The sequence below is a fragment of the Passer montanus genome, unplaced genomic scaffold (assembly GCF_014805655.1).
Source record: "Passer montanus isolate IOZ18808 unplaced genomic scaffold, ASM1480565v1 scaffold109, whole genome shotgun sequence".
Taxonomy (NCBI): Eukaryota; Metazoa; Chordata; class Aves; order Passeriformes; family Passeridae; genus Passer; species Passer montanus.
This window is the reverse complement of record NW_024357502.1, coordinates 522675-544943: the sequence shown is the minus strand read 5'-3', so window position 1 is coordinate 544943 and position 22269 is coordinate 522675. Positions and strand designations below refer to the sequence as shown.

The window sequence follows — 22269 nt, the reverse complement described above, 5'->3', positions numbered from 1 at the left end:
TTGGAACTGGGCTGGATGATGCCCAACACCCATTCCTGCCCTGACCACCGGGGTGGGCCTGCCCTGCCTCTGCCTTCACTCACACAGACCTTGGTGCTGTGCACAGCTGTGTTTCCTCGGGGACTGACTGGTGCAAATGCTCCTTTCCTCTTTTCCCAGTGGAAGAAGTGAAGTGGATTTCTCAGGAAATACCCATTTCCTGAATTTCCTGCTTTGTCTAAGGTGTAATCCCAGTGTCCTCAGGGTCTGAATATGCTCATGACTATTTACTCTTAGCTCTGAAACAAGCCCTTCTGGTACAGAACATTTAAATATTTTCTATTTTAACCTCCACATGGCATTTTCTTCTTTTTCTTCCCCTTTTTTCAGACTTCACCTTCAAACACTGGTAGTAAAAGCTGTAAAGCCCGGGAAGCACTGGAAGCTCGAGGATTTCCAAGGAAGACACATGCCTGTTTTGCAGGAGATGAAATGAGGTCACATTTTGCTGGCACGGCTGTGACCTTCCCGTGGTGCAAGGCTGTGAGGCAGTGACATCAGAGGGGGTGACTGGGCACTTTCTGCTGGTGCCTGCAGCTCTCCCTGCACTCGGCAGTGAGTGGTGGGTGAGGTTTGCTGGTTCTCTGTGTGCTCCGTGAAGTGCTGGGCTGCTTTCCAGGTGTCAGGTCCTGCCTGAGCCGAGCCTGGAACGGTTGGTGACTGCCAGGTTTCACTTCCCCTTTGTCATGGTTAAGTTCATGGAAAACAGGGAGCACATTCCCATTTCCACGGAATGCCAGGGCCAAGGCAGGCCCCGGAGCCATCTGACACGAGGAGCTGACTCATGGAGCTGGCTGCTGCTGAGTTACCCTTCCCTGGAAGGGCCAGGCTGGGGCTGTGACTCCCCAGAGGTGTTCAGAGCCTTTGTGCTCCGTGCAGAACCCCTGTGTGTGCTGTGCATTGTCACAGATCCTCACACTCCAAAAGTGGAGAGCCACGGCATGGCTTGGGCTGGGAGGGACCCCAGAGCTCCTGGAAGGTGCCTGTGCTCAGCTGGGCTGGGCTCTGGCTGCAGGCACTGACACACCCAGAGCACACAGCCTGCAGCTGGGCCAGGGGAAATTCAGGCTGGGTTTTAGGAAAGAGCTTTTCCAGTAAGGGGGATAAAGTTCTGGAATGTTCTGCCCTGGGAGGTGGTGCAGTCCCCATCCCTGGGGGTGTTTAACAAAGCCTGGATGTGGCACGGGGGGCCAGGGTTTAGCTCAGGTGTTGGGCTGGGCTGGACTCGATGATCTTGAAGGTCTCTTCCAACCTGGTCATTCTGTGATTCTGTGAGTTCTGTGGTTCCGTGATTTCTGTGATTTCTGTGATTTTGTGATTCTATGATTCTATGAGTTCTATGAGTTGAGTTCTGTGAGTTTTGTGATCCTGTGATTGTGTGATTCTATGAGTTGAGTTCTGTGAGTTCCCTGGGAGGGTGGGCAGGGGCTGGGCTGGAATTCCCAGATTTGCTGTGGCTGCCCCTGCATCCCTGGCAGTGCCCAAGCCAGGTTGGACACTGGGCTGGGGCACCCTGGGATAGTGGGAGGAGTCCCTGCCATGGCAGAGTGGCACTGGGTGGGCTTTGGGGTCCCTTCCCACCCAGCCATGCTGGGGCTCTCCGAAGGGCACATCCCCTGTGCTCTGCAGCTGCCCTGGCCCCTGCCTGCCCTGCCTGCCCCTTGGCCATTGTGACCCTTTGGCTCAGCTCCACTGCAGGGACTGCTCCTTCCCAATCCAGGGATTCCAGCCCCTTCCTGACCTGGGCTTTGTTCTGCTACAGAAAACCCCAAATTCGGGTCACAGGGATTTTCAAAGGAGCTTCTAAAATCTGAGCAGGGTGGATGACAAGCAGCTCAGGCAAGGCAAGGCACAGAAACCCTGCTGAGGATTGCTGAGGAGTCCCACACGCCCACAGCACTCGGGCCACCAGAGCTGATTTCCACAGGCACATCCTGGGGATCCCATGGCCAAAAATGGCAGCTGGAAAATCCACCTGAGGGGACACGGCTCCTGCGATTCCCGCTGTAGCTGAGTCCAGGAGTGACGTGGTGCAGGATCTGTGCTGAGCCAGGAGCAGTGACTCAGAGCTGCCACAGAGCTCAGGCTGGGGCTGGCACTTCGTGGGCACGTCAGGGAATGGGAACCCAGCAGGGAAAGGGCAACAGAGGGAAAAGGGGCTGGGAAGGAGATGGGGGTGGGAAGGGCAACTTCTGACATAAAGAATTGTCTGGGAGATGGGAGAGTGTCAGCCCAGGCAGGTGGGGATGGACAGGGGGTGAGCAGGGGGCAGCGCCGGGGAGACCAGGGAGGTCTGAGGTCCTGCAGAGCTGCAGCTCTGAACTGGGTCCCCTGATACCTCCCAGGGCTCTCATGAGGAGACTCTACAAAATCCTTCCCATGCTTGGGACATTCACAACATTTGGGTTATAAAATTATAGAAAATCCTCAGCTGGGAGGGACCCACAGGGATCACCCAGTGCAGCTCCTGTCCCTGCCCAGACCCCAAAATCCCACCCTGGCCATCCCTGGAGCAGAGTCCCAACGCTCCTGGAGCTCTGGCAGCCTCGGGGCCGTGCCCATTCCCTGGGCAGTGCCAGCACCCTCTGGGGAAGAGCCTTTCCTGCTCTCAGCCTGACCTGCCCTGGCCCAGCCCCAGCGTTCCTGTCCCTGTCCCTGTCCCTGTCCCTGTCCCTGTCCCTGTCCCAGAGGTCAGAGCTGTCCCTGCTGAGCTCTGCCCTCAGTCTTCTCTGCTCTGAATGTCCCACGTGCCCTCAGCCATCCCTCACGTGGTTCCCCCTGGACTCTTCCTCATCTTCGTGGCCCCCTGGCTGAAGCTGCCCAAGGCTCCCAGGAGTTACTTTATTCCTGTAAAATGTGGAGTGGGAGCAGCAGTGGGATGGATGTGCAGTCACCTGAGCCTGGTGGCCAAGGGAGCTGAGCTTAGGGACCCTGGGGCAGCCCAGGGGATGGGAATGGATGGATGGATGGATGGATGGATGGATGGATGGATGATGGATGGATGATGGACTCTGAGGCAGCCCAGGGGATGAGGATGGATGTCTGACACCTGCCAGGTGCGGGTTCACACCCCCATACTCAGAAGGATCTCCCAGACACAAGTCTCCATCTCAGGTTCCTGCTGACAGCTCTGACAGAGATGTGTGCAGTGCCAGCCTGGGACTGGAACGGGCAGGAGAGAAATGAAATGCACTTTTTGAATCAATCCCCATTTCAGATGGGTTTCTGCATCGAAGGGAGCTGTGCACAGAAAGGTTGGGGCAGCACAGCCAAGGTGACTCGGCAGGGAATGGGCTGAGGTGGGCATGGACAAAGCTGGGATCTGGGCCTGGCTTTAGGGCTGCAAATCTGGGCCTGGCTTTAGGGGTGCAAACCAGGACCTCTGTGGGTCACTGGGGGACCCCTCTCAACTGGGGCTGCATTTTGTCTGTGCAGCTGAAAAGAGCCCTCAAGGAGTCACTGGGACCATTTGGCTCAGCAGCAGCACCTGCCCAGGGCAATGGCAAAATTGATTTTAAATCTGGAGATGAAGTTCTGTGCTGCACACGGGCTCCGTGTCTGTGTCCCACACACGCCTGATTTGCTCAGGTGGGGTAAAAGGAGCCCAGCAAAGGGAAGCACCCAGTTTAGGGCCCAGTTTAGGGCCCAGTTTAGCCAGCTCAGGGGCTGTGGATGCTCCTGAGGCTCCGCTGCCTGAGCCCAGTGCCCCTGTGGGAGCTCAGGGCCATCCAGGAGGGACAGCCACGTGCTGGCAGGACAGCTGGTCACCTTGTGTGCCTGCTCTGCTTCAGCTTGGGAGTTGTGCTTCTGCACCCTGAAACCCACGGGGGAGCTTTTCTTTGTTAGACCATGGCCAGGATCCCAAACCCTCCCTCTGGATCTGATTCCCACAGGGAGCAGTGCTGGCAGGAGGGTCCCAAATCCTCCCTCGGGATGTGATTCCCACAGGGAGCAGGGCTGGCAGGAGATCCCAAACCCTCTCCTGGATCTGATTCCTGCAGGGAGCAGGGCTGGCAGGAGATCCCAAACCCTCTCCTGGATCTGATTCCTGCAGGGAGCAGGGCTGGCAGGAGATCCCAAACCCTCTCCTGGATCTGATTCCTGCAGGGAGCAGGGCTGGCAGGAGATCCCAAACCCTCTCCTGGATCTGATTCCTGCAGGGAGCAGGGCTGGCAGGAGATCCCAAACCCTCTCCTGGATCTGATTCCTGCAGGGAGCAGGGCTGGCAGGAGATCCCAAACCCTCTCCTGGATCTGATTCCTGCAGGGAGCAGGGCTGGCAGGAGATCCCAAACCCTCTCCTGGATCTGATTCCTGCAGGGAGCAGGGCTGGCAGGAGATCCCAAACCCTCTCCTGCTCCTGCCCAGGGGGACAGGGGACAGGGGCTGCTCTGGTCACAGCAGGCTGCATCTGGCCTGCAGCCAGCCCTGCCAAGCTCCCTGCCTGTGGAATGCGGGAGTGGAGACAGCGAGAGGGGATGTGAATTCCCATCTGCCTCACACGGCTGCTTTGGGCTTTAATTAATACTTACAAACGACTTTAGAAGCCACATATAGGAGCTGTTATGTAAGCAGGAGGTATTATTATAAAAAAAACATTACCAGCGAGTTATTAGTCTGCCAGATGGAATTATCAGCGGAATTATATTTTTATCAATCATCTCACATTTCGTTTCCTCTCATCTTTCTTTTATCACCCTTCAGCTCGAGGCTGGCAGCCCAGCATGGAGTGCCAGGAGCCTTCACCAGCTCTCAGTGGCACGGGTGAGTAACTGAGCTCTTCCTGGGCAGCTCACAGCTGGGCTGGCAAACTCTGGGATCCATCTGAGGCACAGGATGGGCAGGAATGGTTCAGAACATGATGGCTGAGGGCTGGGGATCACTGCCCCCAGCCCGGCTGGCTCTGGGCTCAGGCAGAGCTCCAGGGAAGCAGGGGCTGTGAGGAGGAAACCTGCCATGGGAGCATTCCCATTCCCATTCCCATTCCCAATTGCAAACTCTGGGATCCATCTGAGGCACAGGATGGGCAGGAATGGTTCAGAACATGATGGCTGAGGGCTGGGGATCACTGCCCCCAGCCCGGCTGGCTCTGGGCTCAGGCAGAGCTCCAGGGAAGCAGGGGCTGTGAGGAGGAAACCTGCCATGGGAGCATTCCCATTCCCATTCCCATTCCCCATTCCCATTCCCCATTCCCATTCCCATTCCCATTCCCATTCCCATCCCCATTCCCATTCCCATTCCCATTCCCATTCCCATTCCCATTCCCCATTCCCATTCCCATTCCCCATTCCCATTCCCATTCCCCATTCCCATTCCCATTCCCATTCCCATTCCCCACCGGGGCCGGAGCAGCCTGGCACAGTGGCAGTGTCCCTGCCATGGCAGGGTGGCACTGGGCCCGCTCTGAGGTCCCTCCCAAGCCAGCCATTCCCTGTTGCAATAATTAGGAGCTCCCAGTGGCTCCCACAGTGGGAATTGCAGAGGAAGCTGCTCCCTAAAGGCTGCTTTGGTGCTGAAGCCAAACGTCCCAGCACTTCTGAACAGCCCAAGCCCCTGGAGAGGTGGCTGTGCCCAGCCCAGAGCTGCTCCTTGTGCCAGGCTTTGGTGGACAACTGAATAACAAAACCCTCCTCCTCCCCTCGGGGTGCTCAGCACTCTGCTGCTGGCTGGGATTTCTACAGCCACAAGGCATAAATACTGATTTTATTGTTGCATTTCTCTGGAGTTAATCTGCATCCAAAAGGTGAAACATTTCTGGGATACGTATCCCATACACAAGGCATAAATACTGATTTTATTGTTGTATTTCTCTGGAGTTAATCTGCATTTGGGATACGTACCCCATAAGTATGGAATCATGGAGTGGTCTTGGTGGGAAGGACCTCAAATCCCCCCCAGTGCCACCCTGCCATGGCAGGGACACCTCCCACTGTCCCGGGTGCTCCAGCCCCAGTGTCCAGCCTGGCCTGGGCACTGCCAGGGATGCAGGGGCAGCCACAGCAAATGTGGGACTCTGCCAGGGCCTCACAAGAGGAATTCCTTCCCAATATCCCATCTAAACCTTCCCTCTTTCAGTTTAAAGTCATTACCCCTTCAACAGGGAATAAAATAAACAGTCCATGCAGAAAACATCTCACAGTCCTAGCTTCTGTGCAAGGAAATGCCGTTTCCTTTGTGCCTGCACTGGGAATGACCAACGGGGACCGTGGTTCCTCTCAAACCCCTTCCTGGAGCCCTGCTGCTCTCACAGCATTCCCCCTGCCCAGCTGTGAAACCCTTCACACATTTGTTATTGGCTCCACGTTTGCTTTAATTGCTCCGTTAATTTATGATGCAGTTACAGACTGAAATAGATAACCTGCTTGGCAGCCTGGGCTCCTAAAATAATCAAGTTCATTAATATGATTAAGAGCAAAATCTTTTACTGCTTCAGGTACTCAGTACTAAATTGAAGAATGAGCATTGAATAGTTCCTCAGGTAGGTCTCATTTTTACAAAGTATAAAAACTCAGTTAATTTTAAAGGTTTCTGTCCCAAAATAGCCCTGTACTGTACTTTAATAGTAAAGCAATAAAAAACCTTCCCATGAAGAAAGAAAGAAAGACAATGTAAAATATTACAAGTTCCCAGACACCCAGGGCATGACTAATACTGGGATGAGGATTTTCTGACTGGTCAGAAAGCAAGAAATAATAAGAGGATGCTCATGCAATTAACAGGGAGTGAGGGTTTGTGATTTGTGGGATTTTAGTTACCAGGCTAAATTTAAACCCTTAATTTACCTAAATTAAATTTGCTCAGTCTGGTTACAGCCTTTTCTCAGCCAAGTCTGAAAATGAGCTCCAGTTGCACGTTATTGCTCTTACTTTGGAGGTTTATAATTATAACTTCAGCAATTCCAGCATGATCAGATGGTCTAAACTGAGGCAGTCACTCGTTACCCTGGGGAGGATTTGGGGAGCCCAGGTCTGGGACAAATTCAAGGCTTCTCTTCTTGCTCATGCAGGCCCCCAGTGGTGTGGGTTCAATGAGAGCAACTCTTATTTCTGTAGAAATGGTATAAAATATGGTTTATTGACTGGATTTCCTCATGAAGGTGCCCGTTAGCCCCAGCCAGGCCAGGCTGAGCTCTGGCTGCTCAGAGCCAGAACAAAAAGCACAGTTTGTGTCTGAGAGGGCTGGGGAGCAGAACAGATGGGGCCGGACAGATGGAGCAGGAGGGGACAGGGAGGGCAGAGCTCTGCTGGCCGGACTCCTGCAGGAACGGCAGCACAGCAGGGGTGGGGAAGGGCACGAGGGGCTGGAGCAGCTCCCAGGGAACGGGGGAGCAGAGCTGGGGCTGCTGGGGAGCCCGGGAAGGGCTGAGGAGGGGACCCCAAGGACCAGGAACTTCCAGCCCTCTGCCAGCCTGCCACCACGCCAGGCTGCTCCAGCCCCAGTGCCCAGCCTGGCCCTGGCACTGCCAGGGATGCAGGGACAGGGAGGAGGGGACCCCAAGGACCGGGAACTTCCAGCCCTCTGCCAGCCTGCCACCACGCCAGGCTGCTCCAGCCCCAGTGCCCAGCCTGGCCCTGGCACTGCCAGGGACACGGGGACAGTCACAGCTAATCTGGGAATTCCAGCCCAGCCAGCAATTCCTTGCCCGGGACACCATTCCCACCTTCCTGCTGGGACCAGCCCCGGGCTGGGAGTTCTGGGGCCCAGCACACACGGCTGGAGCAGGCCCAGTTCTCTCGAAGGGGAGAGAAAATCCTCCAAAGCCCACACTGAAGGCATCTGCCCTAAGAGGCACTTGAGGAAAAGGAAGATCCCAGGGAAGGAGAAGACTTCAAGGTCAGTGTAACCTCTGGAACTGACTCAGGGAAGGTGAGGATGAAGCACTGCTTTCGACATTTAAGTTTTTAACATTTTATCCATCTAACTTTCATGAGGGATGCTGGAATGAGCATCCCTTATCCCTTGGAAGGGATGGGCACTGGAAGAATCCAGGACAGGCTTGGCATGTCCATCCTTGGAGGAATTCAGACCTTCACTGGACAAAGTCCTGAGCAGTCTGGTGCAGGTGGATCTGCCAAGCCCTGGAACTCCTCAGTGCGTGGCAGGAACAGTTCCCTGTGCTCAGGGACCCTGGAGGGGATGGGGCAGGAATGGGGGTGTCCGTGGGGGTCGGGGTGGGGGGCTTTGGCCGTGAGAGAACCTAATGTGGCTGTGGGGAGAAATTCTCAGTCACGGATGGGGTGTGGGGCAGGGCAGGGGTGAAAGGGACGGCCAAGGAGGCAGTGTGAGGTGCCGGAGGGAAGCCTGGCAGCACAGGAAACTCTGCCTAAGAGGAGAAGAGGGGCAGGCAGGGGAGCTCCAGAGGCAGGGAAGGGCCACCACACACTTTGTCCATGCATCCCTGGGAGTGGCAGGCGAGATCCTGTCCTTGGCAAGAAGCAGAGCAAAGAAAGGGACACAAGGAGTGAGCAGCGCCTCAGCCAGGTAGCAGAGCTTGAAACTGAATGGATCCCTCAAAAGAATGCACAGATGATGGATGAAGTCACCCTTCCTCTTCATTGTGAGATCCATCTGCCCAAAGATAGACTTGCCTTGCACAGACACCTCCATTCCAGCAAGTCACGTTGGGCTCCCTTTGAAGTCAACAGAGAAGAACAGCAAATTTGAGGACATGCTTCATCTCCTCCCAAAATAGAGACTAAAACAGATTAGCTGACTCATGCCCTAAAAGACTCTGATTTCCCCCCACAGATTACAGGGAGAGCTCACACAGCAGGGCTCGGATTAGTCTGTGCTGAGGGAGCTGAACTTTCCATAACTCCACGCTCCAGTGCAGCCACGCTCCCTGCATGGGACGTGGAGCAGAGTTCCAGGGTGGGCTGGGACTGGGACACTTGGAGAAGGACGGGGAGTCAGAGGGACAGGGGGCCAAAGAGGGGAGAGGGCTGAGGGGAGAGGGCTGAGCACAGAACCCCGCTGGCCAGGGGGCCCCTCTGGACACACGGCCTGCTGGACAGAGGACAGAGAGCAGCTGGCTCCAAGCTCAGGGAGCACGGCCCAAAGCGTGCTCTGCAGCTCTGAGCCCTGAGTGCCACCAGGGCACAGGGGTGACGGGCAGCCTGCCAGCCTGCCAGTGCAGAACACACTGCAAACTGAACACTTGTCAGTGTTTCAGGCATTAAACAATAAAAGAGATAGAAAAACAGACAACAGATATGAAAGAGACATAAAACAGATATAAACCAACAGCTCTGAGCCCCTGAGTGCCACCAGGGCACAGGGGTGACGGGCAGCCTGCCAGCCTGCCAGTGCAGAACACACTGCAAACTGAACACTTGTCAGTGTTTCAGGCATTAAACAATAAAAGAGATAGAAAAGAGATAGAAAACAGATAGCAAGAGATATAAAACAGATAGAAACCAGATGTAAAAGGATATAAAATAGGTATAAAAGAGATATAAAAGAGCTAGAAGACAGATGCCATGGCTTCCCCAGGCCCAGCCCAGAGCTCTGGTGCTGCTGCAGGCTGGATCAGGGAGGCCAGGGGGAGGACGTGGGCAGTCCTGGCACATCTGGGTCTCAAGTGCCTGAAATGCTCCAGTACACTGTTAAAGAATCATGGAATGGTTTGGGTTGGAAGAGACTGCAAACACCACCCAGGGCCACCCCTGCCATGGCAGGGACACCTCCCAGGCTGCTCCAAGCTCCATCCAGCCTGGCCTGGGGCACTGCCAGGATCCAGGGGCAGCCCCAGCTGCTCTGGGCACCCTGTGCCAGGGCTGCCCACCCTGCCAGGGGCCGTGGATGTGTCTGGGGCAGCTGGGGCAGCACAGAGAGCAGGGGCTGATGGAGCATGAACAATTCCACTGCTGGAGCAGCAGCAGCAGCAGCTGATGGGGTGGCACAGACAGAAAACGTTCTGCAGGAGCTACACTGCACCTGAGGGTGAGAGAAAATCTCCAGTTCCCAGCACTGCCATTTTTCATCTCCATGAAATTCAGTTATTTTCTTGTTTAAACTTAGCACAGAACTCAGGGAACGCAGCGTTTCAGCTTGACAAGTGGTTTATTCAGGAGCTGATTTACCAATTCAAAGGCTACTCCCTACAGACTCCTACCAGGAATGTTCACTCGTAAACCTCGGATTTAATTAAAGACTTAGACCTTCGAACATTATCGCAGCTGGAAAATCCATAATTAGCTGTACATTTTTTGAAGGAACTTTCCCCTGATTTGCCTGAAAACCTGGGGAAGGGCTCCATATATCCATCATAATTCCCACCACTTCCAGCTCAGGCATTAGAGACGCTGTGTGGGCAGATTTAATCGGTTCCTTCTCACTTCCTGGGGAGGAGAGGGGTTGCATAAGACGTGAGTCAAGGCACCCGTCCTGAAGCTGTGCCGTGGCAGTGGCAGGGCTGGGCTGGATGTCAGGCCAGGGGACGCTTCAGAGCAGCTCCCAGCCCACGCTGGGTCACTGGAGGAGCTCCAGTGTTCCCCTTCAGTCTGGAATCGGGGCTCAGCAGCACCCTGGCAGGCTCTGGAGCTCCTTGTCCCATCCCAGCTGCACTTCCACAGCCCAGACTGCACCCGGAGCCTGCTGGGCCTCAGGGTGAAACCTCACTGGGGACGTGTCCTCGTGTCCTCCTGCTCCCTCTCTTAGGCTCCTGCTCATCCCCTCCTGGAGGGTGTTTTCCCCCAGGTTCAGCCCTTGCCAATGCAGGGCTTTCATTACTGCACAAGGAATCAAATTTTAAACAACTCAGGCACCATTCAAGAGAAGCAATCTCAAGCTTTCTCTAGATTCAGGTTCCCAAGAACTGTGCTTAGTCACCCTAATTTTGGCTATCTTACCAGAGTACCTAAAGCAGGTGGGGATTTTCCTGGACACCTTCTGGGCTCACTGGGAGGAGCTGTGTCCCCTCACAGGCTGCACCTTCCTGAGTCACTTGCCCCAAGGCACAGGGACACAGGCACAGGGTGCCCAGAGCAGCTGTGGCTGCCCCCAGATCCCTGGCAGTGCCCAGGGCCAGGCTGGACACTGGGAGCAGCCTGGGACAGTGGGAGGTGTCCCTGCCACGGCAGGCGTGGCACCGGGTGGGATTTAAGGTGTTTCCCACCCCAAACCTTTCCATGATCCTCTGCCCTGCTCTGGACTGCGAGGCAGCTCCCATTGCCCCTTCAGCATCCCAGTGTGAGCCTTGCAGCGGGCTGCTGAGCCCAGTTCCTCAGATCAGTCTATCCCATTAAACTGTTTTGTGGTTTAATCCCGATTTGCTCTTTTCGGCTCAGAAACCTCAGCTAAGCCCAGATCCCGTTTATCCCTCAATCTCATTGAGCTGCAATCAGCCAATAAACCCTGCAGCCTTTGGATTGCAGCGATCAGGGCACTCTGCTGGTGCTGCTGCAGGCAGCCAGGAGCAGGATGTGCTCCCAGCGTGGCTGGAATGCTCTCCCAGCCTGGGTGCCCCGTGCTGCAGTGTCCCACTGTTCCCAGCACAGAGCACATCTCCCATCCCTCTGTCCCACTGTTCCCAGCCCAGAGCACATCTCCCATCCCTCTGTCCCACTGTTCCCAGCCCAGAGCACATCTCCCATCCCTCTGTCCCACTGTTCCCAGCCCAGAGCACATCTCCCATCCCTCTGTCCCACTGTTCCCAGCCCAGAGCACATCTCCCATCCCTCTGTCCCACTGTTCCCAGCCCAGAGCACATCTCCCATCCCTCTGTCCCACTGTTCCCAGCCCAGAGCACATCTCCCATCCCTCTGTCCCACTGTTCCCAGCCCAGAGCACATCTCCCATCCCTCTGTCCCACTGTTCCCAGCCCAGAGCACATCTCCCATCCCTCTGTCCCACTGTTCCCAGCCCAGAGCACATCTCCCATCCCTCTGTCCCACTGTTCCCAGCCCAGAGCACATCTCCCATCCCTCTGTCCCACTGTTCCCAGCCCAGAGCACATCTCCCATCCCTCTGTCCCACTGTTCCCAGCCCAGAGCACATCTCCCATCCCTCTGTCCCACTGTTCCCAGCCCAGAGCACATCTCCCATCCCTCTGTCCCACTGTTCCCAGCCCAGAGCACATCTCCCATCCCTCTGTCCCACTGTTCCCAGCCCAGAGCACATCTCCCATCCCTCTGTCCCACTGTTCCCAGCCCAGAGCACATCTCCCATCCCTCTGTCCCACTGTTCCCAGCCCAGAGCACATCTCCCATCCCTCTGTCCCACTGTTCCCAGCCCAGAGCACATCTCCCATCCCTCTGTCCCACTGTTCCCAGCCCAGAGCACATCTCCCATCCCTCTGTCCCACTGTTCCCAGCCCAGAGCACATCTCCCATCCCTCTGTCCCACTGTTCCCAGCCCAGAGCACATCTCCCATCCCTCTGTCCCACTGTTCCCAGCCCAGAGCACATCTCCCATCCCTCTGTCCCACTGTTCCCAGCCCAGAGCACATCTCCCATCCCTCTGTCCCACTGTTCCCAGCCCAGAGCACATCTCCCATCCCTCTGTCCCACTGTTCCCAGCCCAGAGCACATCTCCCATCCCTCTGTCCCACTGTTCCCAGCCCAGAGCACATCTCCCATCCCTCTGTCCCACTGTTCCCAGCCCAGAGCACATCTCCCATCCCTCTGTCCCACTGTTCCCAGCCCAGAGCACATCTCCCATCCCTCTGTCCCACTGTTCCCAGCCCAGAGCACATCTCCCATCCCTCTGTCCCACTGTTCCCAGCCCAGAGCACATCTCCCATCCCTCTGTCCCACTGTTCCCAGCCCAGAGCACATCTCCCATCCCTCTGTCCCACTGTTCCCAGCCCAGAGCACATCTCCCATCCCTCTGTCCCACTGTTCCCAGCCCAGAGCACATCTCCCATCCCTCTGTCCCACTGTTCCCAGCCCAGAGCACATCTCCCATCCCTCTGTCCCACTGTTCCCAGCCCAGAGCACATCTCCCATCCCTCTGTCCCACTGTTCCCAGCCCAGAGCACATCTCCCATCCCTCTGTCCCACTGTTCCCAGCCCAGAGCACATCTCCCATCCCTCTGTCCCACTGTTCCCAGCCCAGAGCACATCTCCCATCCCTCTGTCCCACTGTTCCCAGCCCAGAGCACATCTCCCATCCCTCTGTCCCACTGTTCCCAGCCCAGAGCACATCTCCCATCCCTCTGTCCCACTGTTCCCAGCACAGCCCCCATCTCCCATCCCTGTGTCCCACCGTTCCCAGCACAGAGCCCAGCCTCCCATTCATGCTTCCATTCCCTTTTTCTCCTTTTTTCTCCCCGAGCCTGCACTCTGCTCAGGAGCTCTGCCTGTCACCAGCCTCCTCTCCTAATTCACGGTTTCATGTCCTGCAGCCCCAGACTGAGCTCCTTCCCTGGCACTAATACAGCCACCGCAGCTCCTCCTGCAGCTGGGAACTCTGCCTGCCCTCGCTGATGGAATCACCTGCTCATCACTGCGGCTGTGCCAGCTGGCTCCTCGCTGCCCACCCTCCTGACACACTTTACCTTCCCTCGCTTGCCTCCTCCTCTCCATTTTTAACGGGAGCTGCATGTAGAGATTACCTGGATCTCTCCCATGGAACCATACACATTTTTGCAATCACAAACCAGGGGAAAAGCTCAGTTAGCTGTGTTCCTAAGTTTTCTGATTCTGAAACACACAGGCACCAAACCAGCTGAGATTTGTTTTCCAGAGCAGCTGAGGAATCCTGTTGATCAGATTCCAGTAATGATGAGTTTCCAACTACCTTGGAGCACAGAAATCCTCACGTTGAAAACTTGGCAATTAACGTGTCACTGGCACCAGCCAGGGCCTGATGTTCAAACATTCCTTTTCTCCAAGGTATTTGAAGTCACGATTGTATTTTATATTCTCCCCTGCAATTAGCACATTAATCAATCCCTGTATTTTAATATACTACATGTCACCTTTAAAAGCCCCTGAGGCTGACAGAGTTTTGGGGGAAGGCAGGTTCTTCTCTCTCCAAGAATCTCCCCCAGCGATGGCCTTTCTAAAAATTCCTCTGCCATTTTCATTTCAAGTGACATTTCACTGGAAAGGATTTGAGCAGATTCCATCTCAGCCTGAGTAAGTCTCTGGATATTGTTAGTCAATTAATAAAAATGTGAACAGCTTCCTGTGTGATGTGCGAGCGATAAACACTCAGCCAACCCTTCCTCCCCCCCTCCCTGCCTGTGAATTGCTCTGCTAAAAATAAAGGCAGTGACAGAATTTCGGGTTTGTGCGACGAGAGGAGCCCTCCGGTCCCCGGCAGGTTCCTCGGGGTGCCACCGGAGCTGTTCTCAGCACCACAGCCGCGCTCAGCGGCTCGCCCTCGGCCGCTGGAGCGAGCGGGAGCCGGCCCTGGATCCCAGCCGGCTGCCAGGGACAGAAAGGATGGGATTGCTGCCTCTTCCAGCGGGATCTGCTGTGTGCCTGCTGCCTCTGCTGCCCCCAGGCAGGCACCCCGCCTGCTGTTCCCTTCAGCCTCTCCCGTCAGCTGCGAGGGGATGGATGGCTTTAGGGATGTGCACAGACGAGCGCTGGGACAGGCTGAGCCCAACGCATCCAATTGGATTTGCAACAGGAGAGGGCTCTGAATATCAAGCTGCATTTTCTTGTCAGCATCTTAATTATTTTAAGGAATGTTTGCCTTGCTGTATTTGAACACTCACATTTATCTGGTGCTGAAAAACAACCCCCAGATCACTGCAGAGCCAGCGCAGACGCTGCCTTTTGGGAGATGTTCTGCTGGATACAGGGCCGATAGCTGCTGCCAGCAGAATGAAGGACTCAGGAGAAGGAGATGCTCTGGAAGTACCTCTATTTTCCAGTTCCTGCAGCTTCCCTTCTCACGGAGGGTGGAAGCTGGTGCAGTTATTTATTGTCTGGGCTCAGAGCTGGCAGCCTGCAGCTGACCATGCACTGCTGACACCTCAGCAGGAGCGTGTAACTGCAGGGATGGGGCTCAGGGCCTGGGGCAGAGGGGCTGAGGGGCTGCCACTGCAACCTGCATGGCTTTGGGGCTCCTGTCCCTGCCCAGGGCTGGCAGTGTCACAGCCCAGGGCTTTGGGGCTCCTGTCCCTGTCCCAGGGCTGGCAGTGTCACAGCTCAAGGCTGGCAGTGTCACAGCCCAATGGCTTTGGGGCTCTGTCCCTGTCCCAGGGCTGGCAGTGTCAGGTCACAGAGCTGCCCCTACTGTCACCTGCTCTGCAGCTTCAGGGGAGCCAAAAGCCATAGGAAATAACTCAAATCCTGCTTTTAACGGGAAATTCCTTCTTTTCCCCTTGCTGGCCCCAGCTGAAACTCGGAGTGTTAACCAGTGCCTGAATGCCTCAGGGAGAGCTTATCACAGAGCCAGGGTTGGGATGGGTTGGGATGGAAGGGACCCGGAAACCACCCAGCCCCAACCCCCTCGTCACGGGCAGGGACAGCTCCCGCTGGATCAGGTGTGGCTGTGGAGGGGGAACGCAGAGCTCCTCCCTCAGGGCACATGAAAGGGAGCCATGCAGGATGGCAGGGACTGGGAAGCCATGCAGGATGGCAGGGATCAGGGAGCATGGAGGATTTCAGTGGATCAGGAGCCATGGAGGATGTCATGGATCAGGGAGCATGGAGGGTTTCAGGGACCAGGGAGCCATGGAGGATGGCAGGGATCAGGAATTATGGAGGATTTAATGGATCAGGGAAACATGGAGGATTTCAGGGATCAGGGAGCCATGGGAGATTTCATGGTTCAAGAAGCCATGGAGGATTTCAGGGATCAGGAGCCATGGAGGATGGCAGGGACTGGGAAGCCATGGAGGATGTCAGGCATCAGGGAGCCATGGAGGATTTCAGGGATCAGGGAGCATGGAGGGTTTCAGGGACCAGGGAGCCATGGAGGATGGCAGGGATCAGGAATTATGGAGGATTTCAGAGATCAGGGAAACATGGAGGATTTCAGGGATCAGGGAGCCATGCAGGGTTTCAGGGATCAGGAATTATGGAGGATTTCAGGGATCAGGAAGCATGGAGGATGGCAGGGATCAGGGAGCCATGCAGGATTTCAGGGATCAGGAATTCAGGGATCAGGAAGTATGGAGGATTTCAGGGATCCATGCAGGACTGACACGCAGATCCAAAGCTGTCCACGGAGAGGTTCATCTCATCTTCCCCACCTGCCCAGACTACGGAGCATCTCCCCAAACCCTGGGTCTGTCCTTTGAGCCCAGCTGGGAACGGTTCCTGACAGACCAGCAGAGACCCCCACTGCCCTGGAGAGCTCGGGAGTGAGATGAACGGAATTCCCACGCAGGACAATCCCACCTCATTTCCTGCTAACACAGGGCTGCCGCAAAATCCCTGATTTCAGTGTCCATCCACCACCAAGGGGCTCCGGCAGAGCTGGACAGGGACAAGGGACGGACACGGGGAATGGCTCCCAGTGCCAGAGGGCAGGGTTAGGACACAAGCGGCAGGAAGGTTTTATTCTCAGGAGAGGTGGCTGGAACTGGCAGGGCTGCCCGGCAGGCCGGGAGTGCCCGTCCCGGGAGGGGCTGGAGGCGGCACCCAGGGCTCGGGGCTGCTGACATCGGGCACAGCTGGGACTGGCGCGTGCGGAGGGGCTTTTCCAGCCCCGCGATGCTGATCCTGTCGGACCGGACATTACGGGCAGCTTTCCGGGCACACGTTACCGCCGGCGGCTGCCCCCGGATCCCCGGCAGTGTCCCCGGCCGGGCTGGGCGGAGCTCCCCGGGCAGCGGAAGGTGTCGGAGCCGCTAATCACCGCGCGGGAGGCGGAGCTCGCGCCCCGGCCCCGCCCCCCTCGCTGGCCAATGGCGGCGCGGGGAGGGGGGCGGTTCCGGCGCGTGCGCGCGCGGGGCGAGCGCGAGTCCCTGGCGACCGGGCGGAGAGCGGGACCGGGGGACACGCAGGGACACACGGACACACACGGGGACACACACGGGGACACGCGGCCCGCTGCCATGGAGCACGGCCAGCAGCAGCAGCAGCAGCAGGACGAGGAGGAGGAGGAGGAGCAGCGGGCTCAGGTGAGCGCGGGGTCGGGCGGGAGCAGCCGCTGATCCCCGGCAGTGTCCCCGGCCGGGCTGGGCGGAGCTCCCCGGGCAGCGGAAGGTGTCGGAGCCGCTGGCAGGTCCATCCTGTCCGGCCCGGTCCCTCACGGTCCCTCACGGTCCCTCACGGTCACCGCCGGCCCCGCCCCCGCCTCCATCCGGGCACTTCCGCTGCCCGCCAAAAGCCCCGCGAGCGCGAGTCCCTGGCGACCGGGCGGAGAGCGGGACCGGGGGACACGCAGGGACACACGGACACACACGGGGACACACACGGGGACACGCGGCCCGCTGCCATGGAGCACGGCCAGCAGCAGCAGCAGCAGCAGGACGAGGAGGAGGAGGAGGAGCAGCGGGCTCAGGTGAGCGCGGGGTCGGGCGGGAGCAGCCGCTCACCGACCGGAGCGGTTGTGTGCGCGTGCCCGTGTGCGCGTGCCCGTGTGCCCGCGCCACGCCGGGTCCCTCACGCCGGGTCCCCGTCCTGCTGGGGCTGGGGCACCCGGCCGGTGTCACCTCCTGCCCCGTGAGAGGGGTCAGCCCACCCGGAAAGGGAGACCCGGCTGGCCCGAGCCCCTTCCCGGTCGCCCAGCAGGGCCCGAGCCCGGCCCGGCCCCTCGGTGTCCCCGGTCCCCGGTGCCCTGCTGTGTCCCCGGGGGAAGGGTCACGCTGGCTCCCCTGCCCTGTGCCCGGGGGAAGGCGGTGTGCTGTTGCAGTGCTAATCTCAGGCTGATAACGATGGGTTGCTCTGTTGCCGGGCCTCCCCGGGCGGGCGGCTGGCCCGAGCCCCTTCCCGGCCGCCCAGCAGGGCCCGAGCCCGGCCCGGCCCCTCGGTGTCCCCGGTCCCCGGTGCCCTGCTGTGTCCCCGGGGGAAGGGTCACGCTGGCTCCCCTGCCCTGTGCCCGGGGGAAGGCGGTGTGCTGTTGCAGTGCTAACCTCAGGCTGATAACGATGGGTTGCTCTGTTCCCGGGCCTGCCCCGCGCGGGGAGTGCAGCTGGCTGAGCCCCTGGCCTGCAGGGCACTCAGGGCCGGGGGCTGCACTCGGCAGTCACAGCGTGCTTTGTGTGTGTGGAAGGGAGCTTCAGACCCACCCAGTGCCCCCCTGCCACGGCAGGGACACCTCCCACTGTCCCAGGCTGCTCCAAGTCCCCTCTGACCCGGCCTGGGGCACTGCCAGGGCTCCAGGGGCAGCCACAGCTGTGCAGGGCCTGCCCACCTGGCAGGGAAGGATTTATTCCCAAAATCTCGTCTAAATCCCTCAGTTTTTAATTTAAAGCACTTCCCCCTTGTCCTTCCAGTATCTGCCAGTGTAAAAAGTTGTTCTTCTTTTCTAAAAGTTACTTTTAACTCCTGGGAGGTGCTGGAGGTCTCCCTGGAGCCTCCTTTTCTCCGTGGAGGATTCACCCACAGCTCTGTGCACTCAGCTGTGCTCAGATCCCTGCTGGAGCCTGGGGGCAGATTCCTGGAAGTGGTGTCCCTCGAGAGCCAGTGTCCTGCTGAGCTGGCACCTTTGAGGGCATTGGGCAGGTCCTTGTGTGGCTCTGGCACTTGGTGGTGACTGTCCCCTGTTCTCAGAGGGAAAATCCCGAGGTGTGACAGCCCCAGAGCCAGGAGGGGGCTCAGAGGTGCAGCAGCCACGTGAATCCTGAGGTAGCTGCCTTACCAACTTCTAGAAACATTCCCTGCAGGAAGGACAGGCTGGTGCAGGTTCAGCCTTACCAGGACAAATAGCAGAGGGTGGGAGCAGCCACGGGAATGGCTGGGACACCCTAAAGGCAAGGCTGGCTGCTGGCCGTGGCCCTCAGTGCAGCTTCAGTGCAGTTTCCTGCAGCAGCAGGAGCTGCCCTGGCTGCTCTCAGGAGGGACAGCTTGCCATGGCAGCAGGCTGCATCCTGCACTGCTGCTCGTCCTGTGCATCCAAACAGAGATGCATTCCTGCAGAGCAGTCTCAGGGCAGTTCCCAGCCAGGGTTCCAGGCTGGGCTGCTGCAGAGCAGTGATTTCAGCTCCTTTCCTGGAGCAGCGGGCTCTGCTCGGCCCAGGCCCGTTCAGCTGGTGCATTTTGGGTGCTGCTGCTCCCGTGCCGTTGCTGCCCGGTGTGTTTGTGTTGCCCTGGCTGTGGGTGCTGCTCTGACAACCCGAGCTGAGCGCTGGCAGTCCCAGCTGGAGCTGAGCCCAGCTCAGCCTCTGCTGCCCTGACCCCTCTGCTGCGTGCCCCTGTCCATCCTGGGCTGATTTCAGCTCACTGACGGGGATCAGCTCTGTTGGGAGCTCCAGGCTGCCCTTTCCCAGGGGAATGCTGACTCCAGCAGCAGCCCGGAGTCCCTGTGCTGCTGTGCCCTGCTCACCCGTCCTGCCCTCTGGGGGGTTTGTCACACCTTGTGACAGAAGCCAGCACAGATTTACAATGGATTTGGGTTCAAATTAGCTTTAAAAACCTCTCAACACTTCCCTGAAGTTTTTGCTCACTGAGCAGAGGCTGGGAGTGATGTCCCAGTTTATGGTGATTTAAAGGTGTTCTGGGCTTCAGAGTGTAACAGGGGGAGGAATTCTGTAACCCACAGACTGAGGCCTCTTACTGCCTGTACCACTCCATATCAGCTTTGTCAGCTTTGGCCATTTCCTCCCTCAGGTTGTTTTTGATGTGAGGAGGGTTTAAGCCCTGCCCTAACAAGTTTTTGGGTCTGCATTTAGCTAAACTTGATGTGACAAATGAGACCCAGAAGGATCAGGTTTCTGGTTTTCATTCTTAAATGCTGCAAATTGATGGCTACATGCCAGAATGGCCACAATTCCTTGAAATTCTGCTTTTTCTTTTGTAAGGATAAGTAGGAGTAGCAGACTAAGGTACCTGCTGCCAGAGGTACCTTTTATTTCAGTGGTGGGAAGATATAGGAATGAGCATTTTCCTAAAAACTGGAGGACAGTGGGGTGCAAAGTGCAGCTCTTGGAAGTGTGGTTTAAATAAAGCATAAATGAAAAACCAGGGGATAGTCAGTGCTTTTCCAGGGGTCCAGAGCTGAGCGTGTGAAGGAGTGGTAGCTTCTCACTCCATGAAATAACTCAGAAATGCTGTTCAATGTTCGTGTTGGAGGTGGGGTTTGGGCAGCAGGCAGTCAAGGGGGCTTGGCACAGGAATGAAAATGTGATGGCAGAGCTGCCCTGGTGGCTCCAGATGAGACGTGCAGGGAGCCAGGAAGGGGCTGGGGGTGGAGGGCAGCCCCTGGGTTTGGTCATCAGCCGTGGGTGCTGCAGCACTGTTAACTCTGCTGTCTGCTTCTCTTTGGGAATTGGGCTCCCTTCCCACAGGAGCTGAGCCAGCTGATCTTTGGAGGCCCCTTCTGACTGAGCTGCTGTATGAAACCCAAATAATCAGTTCAGAGTGAGCAGAAAGAGGAGTGCAGCTTCAGCTGGGCAGGAGTGGGGTAACCCCACAGTGCTTTGGAATGTTCCTCCTGCCCTGAGGAGCTTGGGCTGAGCTGGGTCAGGAAAGGGAGCTGGGATGAGCTGGACAGACCCCAGTGCACAGGGCTGGTCAGGGACAGACCCCAGGGACAGACCCCAGTGCACAGGGCTGGACTGGGTCAGGAAAGGGAGCTGGACAGACCCCAGGGACAGACCCCAGGGACAGACCCCAGGGACAGAGCTGGGATGAGCTGGACACAGCCCAGGGACAGAGCTGGGATGAACTGGACAGACCCCAGTGCACAGGGCTGGCCAGGTGTGTCTGGGGGTGCTGGGATGGCTGGTGTCACAAAAAGCCCCTCAGCTCTCTGGAAGGTGGTGATGAGTGGGAGGTGTTGGGGTCACTGCAGGGCAGGAGGTGTTGGGGTTTTTTTCAGGAAGGGCAGCCTGGCCAGCTGCTCCAAGCCCCCCTGGCCCCGTTGCTCTGGCCCAGTCCGTGGCCTGGTGCTGTGCTGTGCCACCCTGTGAGCAGGGGGATGTGCTGGGGGGTGGGTGACAGCTGGGGACAGTGCCAGGGCTGCCATTCACAGGGCTTGGCCAGCTGCAGTAACAGCCCCAGAGCAGCCCTGGGCTCTAGCCTGGGGAGTGCAGAGCCTTGCTCACTGAGGGTAAAATCCAGGCACTTCAGCAGGGGGATGTGCTGGGGGGTGGGTGACAGCTGGGGACAGTGCCAGGGCTGCCATTCACAGGGCTTGGCCAGTAACGGCCCCAGAGCAGCCCTGGGCTCTAGCCCTGGGGAGTGCAGAGCCTTGCCCACTGAGGGTAAAATCTGGGCACTTGAGCTCTGCCCTGGAGCCCAGAGCTCAGGGGGAGCTGGCAGTGTCCCCTCTGCTCCAGGCTGCATTCATGAGAGCAGCACTGGCAGCTGGAGGGAAACATTTCCTCCTTGGCCTCAGCTGGGTCCTCTCCTGTTTGGGGCTCCCTGGAGTGAAACATTCCCTCCTTGGCCTCAGCTGGGTCCTCACTCCTGTTTGGGGCTCCCTGGAGTGAAGCATTCCCTCCTTGGCCTCAGCTGGGTCCTCTCCTGTTTGGGGCTCCCTGGAGCGAAACATTCCCTCCCTGGCCTCCGCTGGGTCCTCACTCCTGTTTGGGGCTCCCTGGAGCGAAACATTCCCTCCCTGGCCTCCGCTGGGTCCTCACTCCTGTTTAGGGCTCTCTGGAGTGAAACATTCCCTCCTTGGCCTCAGCTGGATCCTCTGCCTGGGGCTGCCAGGACAAGGGACAGGCCAGCAGGGTGGCCTGAGCCTGGGGAGCCCCGGGGCAGGCAGGGCTGGGCTGGAGGAGGAAGAGGAGGCAGTGCTGCTTCCCTGCCACAACAGGCTTGGAGGAGGCAGAGGAGGGGTCCTGGGGTGTAGAACCTGCAGACGGCAGGTGTGCAGTCCCTGGGGGCAGAGGGCTGGATCCATCCCTGGTGCTCCTGCAGGATCAGTCCTTGGTGCTCCAGGTGACTCAGTCCCTGGTGCTCCAGGTGGATCCCTGGTCCCCAGCTGCATCCCTGCTTTCCCAGGCAGATCCCTGGTGTTTCCAGCTGGATCCTTGTTACCCAGCTGGATCCCTGGTGCTCCAGGTGGATCCCTGGTTCCCAGCTGGATCCATCCTGGTGCTCCAGCTGGATCCATCCCTGGTGTTCCCAGGCAGATCCCTGGTTCCCAGCTGGATCCATCCCTGGTGTTCCCAGGCAGATCCCTGGTTCCCAGCTGGATCCATCCCTGGTGTTCCCAG

The 22269-nt window shown here is 57.8% G+C and overlaps 1 protein-coding gene and 1 long non-coding RNA gene across 5 annotated transcripts in view; both read left to right on the top strand.

Annotated features, from left to right (window-relative positions):
* Window positions 1–557: 557 nt before the first annotated feature.
* LOC120509779 lies at window positions 558–14200 on the top strand. Of its 3 annotated transcripts, XR_005629338.1 has the most exons (4): window positions 558–728; window positions 4743–4802; window positions 6472–6516; window positions 13384–14200. It is a non-coding gene; the product is annotated as an uncharacterized LOC120509779 (long non-coding RNA). The 3 variants fall into 3 exon arrangements; XR_005629336.1 differs by lacking the exon at window positions 6472–6516; XR_005629337.1 differs by lacking the exon at window positions 13384–14200 and having other exon boundaries at window positions 6472–7471.
* Window positions 14201–16983: 2783 nt separating this feature from the next.
* The window catches only part of ALMS1 (ALMS1 centrosome and basal body associated protein), a 59946-nt gene continuing 54660 nt past the window's right edge, over window positions 16984–22269 (top strand). For both annotated transcript variants that reach the window (XM_039723938.1, XM_039723946.1), the window contains exon 1: window positions 16984–17064. In XM_039723938.1, coding sequence (XP_039579872.1) covers window positions 16999–17064 — 66 coding nt within the window. In that variant the 5' untranslated portion in view covers window positions 16984–16998. The remainder of the gene's footprint in view (window positions 17065–22269) is intronic.